Here is a 12500-nt window from a genome sequence, read left to right on the forward strand (position 1 = left end):
ATTTTGCGTCATCCTGCGTGGAATGGGTTTCTTGAAAAACACAAAAATCAAATCCATGTTTTTTAACAAACAAAAAAAGGTCTTTGCGTTTCACATTGTTTCTTACGCCCCTGGTATTAAGTGAAATGAACGATATCGACATTAATAAATGAACAACAGAGAACAATTATGAACAACAGTGGTGTGCACAGACCTCCTCAGGGGTCCGAAGGACCAAAAAGGGCAAAAAAAAAAGAAAAAAAAAGAAAAGAAAAGAGTTCCTTGTTTTTTTTTTGTTTTGTTTTTTGCCATTCTAAAGACGTTGATACAATTAGAATGCATAATGCATAGAATGCAAGCCCCTGCCCTCTTTTGTCTCAAAATGTATTGTGCCCCTCTCTGATAATTGTAAATAATAATAATTAACTCATTAGACAATTAGAAAAAATAACTCTAGAAAATAACTTTTTGCACTATATTACGTTCATTATATGTACATTTCTTTTTCTGTATATCTGAATAAATCGAAAAATCTAAAAGTTTTTATATCAACCATTTAAAACAAAGTTAGTATTATAACTTAATTAATACTAACGTGATCTTAAAGTAGGTTTGTTATCCCTGTGGCTCCCTCTGGTGGACAACATTAGTATTCATCGCTGAATCGAATTGACATAAATGTCTGATACTTTTTTTTTAACGATTACATTTTTTTTAATGATTATTTTATTAGGCTACTGATAATATAGCCTCATCAAAGTCAAATTGACTGATTCATTTCATGGTACCTTATTTCATGCTTTAACAGTTGAATTTTAAACTTCCATTTTGTAGCTAAACAGTAATGATACATTATTATATCACTTGTTAATGGTTATTTATATTTAATAATTACATTCAGTCCTGCATGAACAGATTCGGTTTGCTTGCAGATTCGATGTGCGCTCACGCGCTCTGCTCACGCGGGCGACTTCGGGTGCGCGTGCCTGCATATGACGGATTCGAATTTTAGTTGCTATGGTGACGCGTCCTATGAATTCTTTCTGACTCGCAAATACTTTGTTCGCTGTCTGCTGGTTGAGAAGCGAATTCAGAGACTTTTGCTGAATCTTTCTGTGCTGATCTTGCGATTTTGAAGCTGTTTGGAGGATTTCAGAGAGGAGACTTGTATTCTTGAAGGAGATTGGATTATATATCATCTAACGTTACATCGTTTTATACGTTTTTTAAAGTTCATATTCTTTCCGAGGACTCTTTAATTGTATTGTTCTTTTCTTATTTTAGAGGGAGTTTGGAGTTTTATTTTATTTTTTTTGTTGCGGGGAGGGGTATTTCTGAGGAGCATAGTATTTTATTGTATTGTATTGCATTTTGTATTGTTTTTGTATTGTTTTGATTGCAGTTTGAAGGAGGATGCAAGGCCCGACCCGGACACACACCGAGATTATTCCTGGACATTTAACACCTCTGTTTTGTGAGTTTGTTTCTGTGTCCAGATTATTCAGCACCGAAATTGAGATGCCGATGAGAAAGAGGAGGAGGATGGATAGTTCTTTGAAGCTTCGTTGGAGCGGCATCATCTCAGACCAGAATAACGTTACTGCACCGATAGATGAGAGAAGAGCTGAGGGTAAGTCAAATGACCATTGGAGAATATCACTGGAGTGTCATTAATGACCAGATATGACCACACCATATTATATCAAAACACAACTGAAGTTTGATCAAGCCAATAATCAGATTTTTTTGTTTTTTTATTCCAAGACATGTCATGAATATTTAAACAAGGATTGTTGATAAAATAAAGCATTTTAACAGAAGAATAGCCATAATATGAGTATCCAATGTTTAATAATTATAATTATTTGTTTGAAACATGCTTTTGTTTGATATTCTCTGCTTTAGATCAAGACTGTCTTCAAACCCCTCCATCTCCAGTCCACCACAGTCCTGCACTTTTCCGGAATTGGTTTGAGGTATTGGCCCTAATAAGCTACAAATGAATTTGAATATATTAATACTTGATAGATTTTGACACCTTTTTGTGCATTCGTATTAAATGTTCTTTGTTTATTGTGATATGGGAAGAAATCCAGGTCAAATCTCTTCTATGTGCTCTATGTGTATCATCAGCCTGTTAGTGAGGAAAGTGATAGTTCTCTAGATCTGCTCTCTCTTCACTGGAGTTGTGGAGAGCATATCTCTCTTCACTGGAGTGGCTCAGGTCAGGGTCAGAAAGTGGAGGATCAGACCACTGCAGCCATTAGTGAGAGACACGCTGAGGGTAAATCCAATGACCAGTTGACAATGTGTAAATGCTCTGTTTATTAATGCTCTGTACATCATTAAGTCTACATCATTTTCAGCTAGATATGAGTATCCATTAATGGAAACGTGTCAATCATGGGAACTTAATTAATTAAGGGATTTTTTCTGTTCCCTTGGATGAAGTGCCATTAATTACCATATGTTACAAATTCACACCTATATCAAAATCCAAAAGTTTGATCAAAGTTATGATTTTTTTTCCAGGACATGTCTTGAATATTTAAACAGAACTTTATTTTTTTAAGAATTCATGTAGTATCTGAAGAATCACCATAATATGACTATGCAGTGTTTAATTGATTACTTCATTTAATACCATTTAATGTAATTAATAATTAATTAATTAATTAATTAATTAAATTATTTATTTATTTAATTGATTAACTTTATTAATTTATTTTGTATCATACATTTTAAGGCCAGACAAGTAGTTTGTTGAGAGTTTGGTTTGTAAAGCAGGACTATACGCCTGCGCACATATATATTCAAACGCGCATACCTATAGACTAAACTCGTAATACGCATGTGCACACCGTCAGCGTTCTCACAGGTTCGCGCTTTTAAAGTTTGCGCAGAGAGAACTTAAGAGTTTTCTGTTAAAACGGTGTCGTGTTAGCGGCCCCTAAGTTAATAACTAATGATTGTTGCGACGAAAGTGAATCAATCAAAACTAACTTTACCTGGACAATAACTTTATTCTAGAGCTGCTATGAAGCCAAAACAATCTCTGCTACTTTAATTTCCTATTATCACTGTAAAGCTGCTTTGAAACAATCTACATTGTTAAAAGCACTATATAAAAGAAGGTGACTTGACTTGACTAATTATTTTTTGATTGCTTTTAAACATGATTTTGTTTGATATTCCTTGCTTTTAGATCAAAATTGTCTACAGTCCAGTGCCCGTGCTGCAGAGGATCATGGTCTTCAGGAAGCTCTATCCGGTGGTCTTGAAGATCAGCAGGTTCAAACCCCTCCAGCTCCAGTCCATCACAGTCCAGTCAGTCCAGCACCAGGTCACAACAACAGAGTGGACGAGACAACTGAGGGTGAGTTTACGGCCATGACCTCAAGCATTAAACTCACTGCTTTCCATGCAACTAAAATGAATCATCTTTTTGCAGACAACATTTTGAGCCGGTATGAAATGGGAAGAATGCTCGGTAAGGGATCATTCGGCTCTGTTTATGAAGGGAAACGCTTGGAGGATGGCCTTGAGGTATCGTCATTTTCTTACAATATTTAGACAGCAAATTATGTTGTCTCACTATATCCATTTCAAGTCTTTTTGTGTGTATTTTTCCACTACTTACTGCATTTGACATGTTAGAAATGTAACACCTTTTTTTTTTGGTTTATCAGGTGGCAGTGAAAATTGCCAGAAAGCCGCAGAACATGAAGTACATCTACATTGTAAGTAGGCTACACTCACTATGTTGTTTTCAAATTAAAATATGAAAAACATAATGACAACCCCTTCATATAACAATGATCTTTCTTCCAGCCTGGTCATCCCGGACAATTGCCATTAGAGGTCGGCCTATTAATCCTTGCTAATAGGGGCCCCAAAGTTTCAGAGATCATTGAGCTGCTGGACTGGCAGGACCAGCCTTACCAATATATCATGGTCTTGGAGCGTCCCTCACCCTGTGAAGATCTGCGGCATTTTTGGAAACGTCACAAAGGCATCCTAGATGAGGACACAGCGCGGTTTATCATGGCGCAGGCAACGATGGCTGCTCATATGTCCTGTCGCCGTGGAGTGTTTCACCGTGATGTTAAGCTGGAGAACCTGCTGATCAACACAGAAACCCTTGAGGTCAAACTGATTGACTTCGGGTGCGGGGATCTCCTGCAGGACTCTGGCTATGAAAGATTCTTTGGTATGAATTATGAATCAAACCTGTAGTTTGGGACTTAGGTTCTAGTGACTAGTTCAATTGGTATAATATTAAACCATATCTCACATTTGAGGCAGCATTTTTTTTAATTAAAAACACCAGGTGTTTTGACCACATGTTATGGTATTTCATGCTATGGTACTTACCCGTCAGACAAACCTTTTTTCTGCAGGCACTCGACTCTACTGCCCACCTGAGTACTACACAGAGGACAAGTACCACGGGAAACCAGCTACTGTGTGGTCTCTGGGAGTGCTCTTGTTCCTGTTGGTGTGTGGACGCTTTCCAGAACCAAGAGACAGGCAAATGATTGATGAAGACGCCTGGTCTGATCCTGGCTTGTCAAATGGTAAGATGGCATTCATCACAACAAAGAAGACCAACTGTAATTTAAATCATACAAAACAAAGAAATTACGAAAAAGTAACACCTGAGCCAAGTGCCTGTATAAAAGATAGATACTGTATTGGATAATACAAGCTTTTTTTTTCTTCTGACCGTACTTTATAGGATAGTCGAACCTTACAGCTTAATACAAAGACAGTATGTTTGTAAAGTTTAAGGTAATAATCTGACTCACTTCTTTGGTTCTGCACAGAATGCTGCCTCCTGATTCGATCCCTCCTGAAGGAAAGCCCAAGACAAAGGATTTATTTGAGGAAAATCCTTGAACATGAATGGTTTAAGGTAATGAGCCTAAGATCAGCTACAAATGATTTTGAAGATTATATTCACTTTTCATTTGAAAGATTTAAAAAATGTTTTCTTCTAATTGTAATCTATGACTGTAACCTTTTTTGTTTGTTTGTTTCAGGTCACAGAATAAGACATAAAGAGGAATGTCAGAGCTGCATGTCATGTCAGAATTCCTCCCAGAAGTTCCTTTGAAAGAATTGTTGGCTTGTCTGTTTGCTATTCAGCACCCAAGGACGATCTCCTGGAAAACAGCCAGGAAAAACCAGGACAACATATCACAGCCTCCGATAACAACAGACACATTATCCCTCTCTCCAGCATCTCCACTTCTGTGCTTCTCAGAGAAAATGGAAGAACTGGTGTATGCTGGAACCAAACTATCCCACTCTTTTGCTGCGAGCCCTCAGATATCAACCAAAAAACATCAGGCCTCGCAAACACCAAACCCTGCGGCCCCAGCTCGCCCTCGCCCTCGCCCTCCTCCTGTGAGAGCTATTCGGCCTCTGCCACAACGCCAGGGCCCACACACTCCCCCATCTGCTCGAGGTGAACCAAAAGCAACTGATACCAACTCTCAGTGATATGTGTCGGCCTTCAATATCCGTACAGCAAACCCAACTAATCTGGTGCCTATTACACATCAAACCCCTGGTCATTGCAACTATCTACCCCCCCCCCCCCCCCCCCCCCCCCCCCCCCCCCAAAACAAACCCTGCATTCCTCTCTGATCTATCCGAATTTCTATCTCAACTCTGTGCCATATCACCATCCATTCTTTTGTTAGGTGACTTCAACATCCACATTGACTCCACAGACTCCAAAACAACCACAGATTTCCTGGACATCCTACACTTTTTCAATATCAGCCAACATATTGATTTCCCCATCCACAAAAAAGGACACACACTTGACCTGGTTTGTTCATCTGGAACCACCATCAACAATATAACCCAAACTGACCTCACCATTTCCGACCACCTGGCTATTACCATTGACATCGACATCCCATCTCCACCCACCAAGCAAAAACGCACAATAGCATTCAGGAACCTCAAATCCATCGACACCACATCTTTCTCCTCCATATTGACAACCACCATTGCAAAATCCATTGACCCCCTAAACACGTCCCCAATTGTCCTCGTCAACGCCTACAATTATGTACTCTCATCCTGTCTCAATACCATCGCCCCCCTTATAACCAAATCTGTCTCCTTCACACACTCCGCCACTTGGTACACTAACCACCAAGTCCACCTCCTCAAAGCCAAATGCCGACAACTGGAACGACTCACCAATAAAACCGGTCTTACTGTCCACCTGGAAGCCTACAAACTTCACAGACAACAATACAAAGACGCCCTCAACTCTGCCCGGTCCTCCCACTACTCCTCTGTCATCCAATCCGGCTCCAACAGTCCCAAGACACTCTTCTTCACAATCAACAAACTTCTGAAACCCATGGACACAATCTCCAACTCCTTCACCACCTCTAAGTGTGAAGTCACCAAAATTGCCTTCTTTTCACCTTCGTAACATTGCACGGCTCCGTCCCTCTCTGTCTACCATTGCGGCTAAAACACTCATCCATGCCCTTATCACCTCCAGATTGGACTATTGCAACAGCATTCTTTACGGACTACCAAACAAAATCATCGATAAACTTCAATATGTACAGAACTCAGCTGGCCGCCTTCTCACCTCCACCCGCCGCCGTAATCATATCACCCCTGTCCTCTACAACCTCCACTGGCTCCCAGTCAAACACAGGATCAACTTCAAAATACTTCTCCAAACATACAAAGCACTTAACAACCTTGCCCCTCCATACCTCTCCGTCCTACTAACCCGCCACACTCACGCCCACACTTTGCCTCTGCTTGTCCTTGTACCTATGTGTTTTCATTTTTTGGGCTATCTATGTAACCCTGTCTATATACCTTGTTTTTATTTTATTTATTTATTTTATTTTATTTTTTATGTAAGCCAATTAACTGTAAAGCGTCTTTGAGTGTATAGAAAAGCGCTATAAAAATAAATGTATTATTATTATTATTAAACCAAGATTGCTGTGAGGAGGACAAAAAGTAAGACTGTTAAATTAGCACTTTTAAACATCCGCTCACTTAATAATAAATCACTTCTAGTCAACGACTTAACCACAAACAACCTGGATTTGTAAGCTGCTCTTTTTAAAGATATCTATCAATGTAAGCAAATATCATTTGGGAATTACCCATCTTTCAAATATCTGTGTATTTAGTGTTAAAAGGTGCTCCACGCATTTTACTTATTATTATTATTATTATTATTTACAGGCCTCCAAAATACTCTCCAGCCTTCGCTGAGGACTTTACTGAACTGTTATCAACAATTACCTCAGAGTTTGACTGTTTTGCTATTGCTGGAGATTTTAACATCCACATAGATAATGCAGAAAACAATATGGCAAAAGAAATCAAAACTGTTTTAAAAACTTTTGATCTGACTCAGCATGTACATGGACCCACACACAATCGTGGAGACACTCTAGATTTACTTATCAGTAAGGGTCTAAACATTTCATCGATTGTTATTAAGGATGTAGCACTGTCTGATCATTTCTGTATTTCATTTGATATATTGATCTCTCCTGCCATTGAAGGATGCTTAAATGAGAACACTAGTGTACTATTTATGAAGGCTATATCTTTAACACCAAGCATATCTGATGGTTGGTACAGATTACTAATCTGGTGGGCTCAGATAATCCACGGTATATGAAAATCCACAGAAGAACACTGACCGTCATGGGGAAATCTCAGAGTCAAAATAAGATACACCGGTGTTTTGCCAGATGAGAAGTTTATTTACTATTTTAATTCATTTTACTCTTAATTCATTTTATAACGGTATCACTCATCTCTTTTAATTCCTTTTATAACTGTTTCCCCTGCTTTTATTTTGTGTCTATTTTCTATGCAAAGCGCTATGAATTGCTATAGTGTGATTAATTCCTTTCTATGTAAAGCTTTTGAATAACTGTTTGAATGTTCCTTACTTTTATTTTTTGATTATTTTTATTCCTCTCTAAAGCACTTTGAATTGCCATAGTGTATGAAATGTGCCATGTAAATAAACTTGCCTTGCCTTGCTCATCTACAAACTTTGTATTCTTGTATAATTAACTATTATTGTTCAATAATTAATATTTTATATAAACCATATTGGCGTACCTGATTTTGAGAAATGGTATGTGTGTTAGACCGCTTAACATTGTGATTGCTATCAGGATATGAGGAGACTTTCAACCAGCATAATAAAAAAAAAATGTTTGTAGATAATCACCTATTGCACCTCAGCATTTTCCAAACACTCTTATCTTTATATGTTAAAAATTCTGTATTCTTCAGGAGGGGCAGGTCCTCTATCCACCTTATTTTTATTTCTATTTAATGCCAAGGAATCAAAAATACAAGTAGCCTACATAGCAAAAATGTAGAAGTTACATTAAATGATACTAAAATCCATCATTTATACATGGATCTATTATATAGAAGAACTGAACAGAAAACTTTAATGAAATAAATAAAAAAGTTGAAACAAGGTTATTGTCTTAAGAGCTTTAAGATTCTTGGATGATGAAATATTTTGGATGTACTGTTGGACCTCTCTTCTAAAAACAATGAGTAAAGGATTTTGAAGAGAGAATTTACAGCGGTGAATGTGAAATTTAGTAAGGAGCAATAATAGATTAATAATAAAATATTCCTTAATTTTAGCTTTTTGTATATTAAAGAAGCAAAACATTACATCCTTAAAAAACAAAAGAGAAATCCAGAAGCACATTGCAGTTGATAAAATGAGAAAATTCGTCCCAAAATAGTTGTTTGAGAGGACAATCCCAGAAGATATGAGGAGCAGTTTCATCACGGGCGCCACAGAAAGAACAACTTGTGTCTATATCTGACTTAAACCTTTTCAAAAAAGGGTAAGATTTGTGTAATAATCTGAATGAAATTTCTCTAACCTTGTTAGTTATTATGTATTTCAAAGGCAGAGTCCATACTTTTTTCCCAATCAATATGGTCAACCAAATTCATCCAATATGACGACATATATGGAATTGTTACAAGCTCCTTTTGAAAGAGAGATCTAATTCTATAATAATACGTGATGAAGGATGTGACAAAAAGCACAGTTTTCCTACTGGGAATTCAAATGGGTCTAAAGAAATAGGTAAAGTGTTAGATGATCTAACGGACTCTCTTAGAAGCAACAACTCCTTTAGGAACAGCGTCCATTACAATGGGAAATTCCTTGGGAGTTACTGGGAAATTGAATTTACGTAAAAATTCTTTATAATTTAAAGTAACACCTTCTGAATTTAATAACTGAGAAAGAGTCAAAATTTGTTTCTCAAACCAATTACTAAAAAAACAAAGACATTCTTATATACAATTTCCCAGTTGTTCCAAATAAAGTACCGGTGAGGGGAAAAGTTATGCTTAAAAATGAAAGACCACGCAAGTAATGCTTGCTTATGGAACTTAGATAAGTTGTAAGGGATTCTAGCAATATTATAATTACAGATCAATAGGAAAGGGAGACCACCTAATTTGGAAAATAAGTAATTAGGGATAAAATCCTAAATTGAATTTGGATTACACAAAAACGGTCTAATCCAATTCATTTTGAAAGTGTTGTTCAGAGATGAGAAATCAAGAAAATAGATTTGATGTACTTCTTAACATAATGTATTTTGTTTTGCCAAATGCAACCATGCATTACATCTTCTTTGGGCTTTTATTATAACAGGGTCAAAGTTCAAGGTACTATTATCTACTATCTTGATTTTTTGTGATCACGATGCCTAAATATGTAACTTTAGATCTAACTGGAATATTATAGAAAGAGGGTGCAGTGCAATCTTTAATAGACATTAAGTCACATTTATTTATGTTTAAATTAAATAAGTGAAAATGGGACACCCTTTGTCTGACTCCTCTAGATAAACTAAACCTTGGGGAAGTGTCATTCTTTAATTTAATCCAACAGCTTCTATTATTGTAAAGGGTTTTAACTACTTTGCAAAACATATCTCCAAAACCAAATCTATGTAATGACTTCATAATAAATTGTGCTCTAAAGAATCAAACGGCTTATAGAAATCTAAAAAAAGAATGAAGCTGTACTCCTGTATCAATTCTGAATAATATAATAAATCAAGAACCAATCTTATATTATTAACAATTTGTCTTTCACTCATAAAACCAGATTGTGTCTCATCTATTACAGATCTCATTGCCGATTTTAGTCTTTTAGCAAATATTAGAGCTATGTAATAGGTGTCTACAGAATTTGGTAATTAACTAGATGTACCGCATCGCGGTACAAAATATGACCGCCGCTCAGGCCTGCACTGGCTTTCCACAAAAATAAATGACGTGGAGTAATTTGGCTGTATTGCGTGTTTATGTATATACCTAAAAAAAGTAATAGTATGTGCATGTCTGTCTGTCTGTGTGTGTGTGTGTGTGTGTGTGTGTGTGTGTGTGTGTGTTTGTGTATGTGTGTGTCTGTGTGTGTGTGTGTGTGTGTGTGTGTGTCTGTGCGTGTATGTATGTGTGCGTACATGTGTGCGCGTGTGTGTTTGTGTGTGTGTGTCTGTGCATGTGGATTTGTATGTGTGTGTATGGGTGTGTGTCTGTGCGTGTGGATGTCAGTGTGTGTGCATGCTTGCGTTTGTTTGTATTCCTGCATGTGTGTGTGTGACAGTATCATCCTAAACCAGCAACCCTTCGCTCAACAGCACCATCTACAGGCCGAAGAGTGTACAGTCACTAAATGTGCACATAAATGAATTTATTTTATACCCCCCCATGGATGAAATTCTACAAAACTTAGCAGAGGATACCCCCAGAGGTTGTCAAGTTAATCATACACATGAAAAATGGTGCAGTTCTGAACATCTCCACTGAAGATAGGGGCGATTAAAGCAGAATAATATTGCATTTTCATTTTTTATGGGAGGGGCGCAAATCACAAATGAGTGATTATGGGCTAGGTTGATGTGCCATAAAAATTTCTTCATCCTCGGTGCCACGGTTCAGGTAGTTATTTAGGAAAAACTGAATTTTTTTGGGTTTGGGGGGGCCCAGCGCGGGGGGGGGGAGTGGCCCCCGGGGACCAAACGAAATTTTTCCGTAGAAGTCTAGTGGGGCTACATGCCCACCAAATTTCATGTTCCCCGGTGTTTCGGTGTCCCTGGTATCGTTGACGAAAAATTTACGGGGGCCCCAGCGCAGGGGGGGAAAGTGGCCCCCGGGGACCAAACGAAATTTTTCCGTAAAAGTCTAGTAGACCAACATACCATAAAAATTTCTTCATCCTCGGTGCCACGGTTCAGGTAGTTATTTAGGAAAAACTGAATTTTTTTGGGTTTGGGGGGGCCCAGCGCGGGGGGGGAGTGGCCCCCGGGGACCAAACGAAATTTTTCCGTAGAAGTGTAGTGGGGCTACATGCCCACCAAATTTCATGTTCCCCGGTGCTTCGGTGTCCCTGGTATCGTTGACGAAAAATTTACGGGGGCCCCAGCGCGGGGGGGGGAAGTGGCCCCCGGGGACCAAACGAAATTTTTCCGTAAAAGTCTAGTAGACCAACATACCATAAAAATTTCTTCATCCTCGGTGCCACGGTTCAGGTAGTTATTTAGGAAAAACTGCATTTTTTTGGTTTTGGGGGGGCCTAGCGCGGGGGGGGAGTGGCCCCCGGGGACCAAACGAAATTTTTCCGTAGAAGTCTAGTGGGGCTACATGCCCACCAAATTTCATGTTCCCCGGTGTTTCGGTGTCCCTGGTATCGTTGACGAAAAATTTACGGGGGCCCCAGCGCGGGGGGGGAAGTGGCCCCCGCGGACCAAACGAAATTTTTCCGTAAAAGTCTAGTAGACCAACATACCATAAAAATTTCTTCATCCTCGGTGCCACGGTTCAGGTAGTTATTTAGGAAAAACTGCATTTTTTGGGGTTTGGGGGGGGCCCAGCGCGGGGGGGGAGTGGCCCCCGGGGACCAAACGAAATTTATCCTTAGAAGTCTAGTGGCGCTACATGCTCACCAAATTTCATGTTCCCCGGTGTTTCGGTGTCCCTGGTATCGTTGACGAAAAATTTAAGGGGGCCCCAGCGCGGGGGGGGAAGTGGCCCCCGCGGACCAAACGAAATTTTTCCGTAAAAGTCTAGTAGACCAACATACCATAAAAATTTCTTCATCCTCGGTGCCACGGTTCAGGTAGTTATTTAGGAAAAACTGCATTTTTGGGGGTTTGGGGGGGCCCAGCGCGGGGGGGGAGTGGCCCCCGGGGACCAAACGAAATTTTTCCTTAGAAGTCTAGTGGGGCTACATGCCCACCAAATTTCATGTTCCCCGGTGTTTCGGTGTCCCTGGTATCGTTGACGAAAAATTTAAGGGGGCCCCAGCGCGGGGGGGGGAAGTGGCCCCCGGGGACCAAACGAAATTTTTCCGTAAAAGTCTAGTAGACCAACATACCATAAAAATTTCGTAAAAAATTTTCATTAAAAAAAAAAAAAACTTTGACAATCCCTAAATGACCGCTTTC

At 39.0% G+C, this 12500-nt stretch overlaps 1 protein-coding gene across 1 annotated transcript; it reads left to right on the top strand.

The window, feature by feature from the left end:
• Positions 1-1540: 1540 nt before the first annotated feature.
• Positions 1541-4722, top strand: LOC309512855 (serine/threonine-protein kinase pim-2-like; the record flags this gene model as incomplete). The annotated part of the gene is made up of 8 exons (XM_082188577.1): positions 1541-1609; positions 1885-1955; positions 3185-3355; positions 3431-3525; positions 3669-3719; positions 3811-4189; positions 4380-4556; positions 4718-4722. Exons 4-8 carry the CDS (start codon positions 3454-3456, stop codon positions 4720-4722), a joined length of 684 nt encoding a protein of 227 aa, XP_082044703.1. The 5' UTR covers positions 1541-1609; positions 1885-1955; positions 3185-3355; positions 3431-3453.
• Positions 4723-12500: the final 7778 nt, after the last annotated feature.

Source organism: Leuciscus leuciscus (genome assembly GCF_965113295.1).
Source record: "Leuciscus leuciscus genome assembly, chromosome: 13".
Taxonomy (NCBI): domain Eukaryota; kingdom Metazoa; phylum Chordata; class Actinopteri; order Cypriniformes; family Leuciscidae; genus Leuciscus; species Leuciscus leuciscus.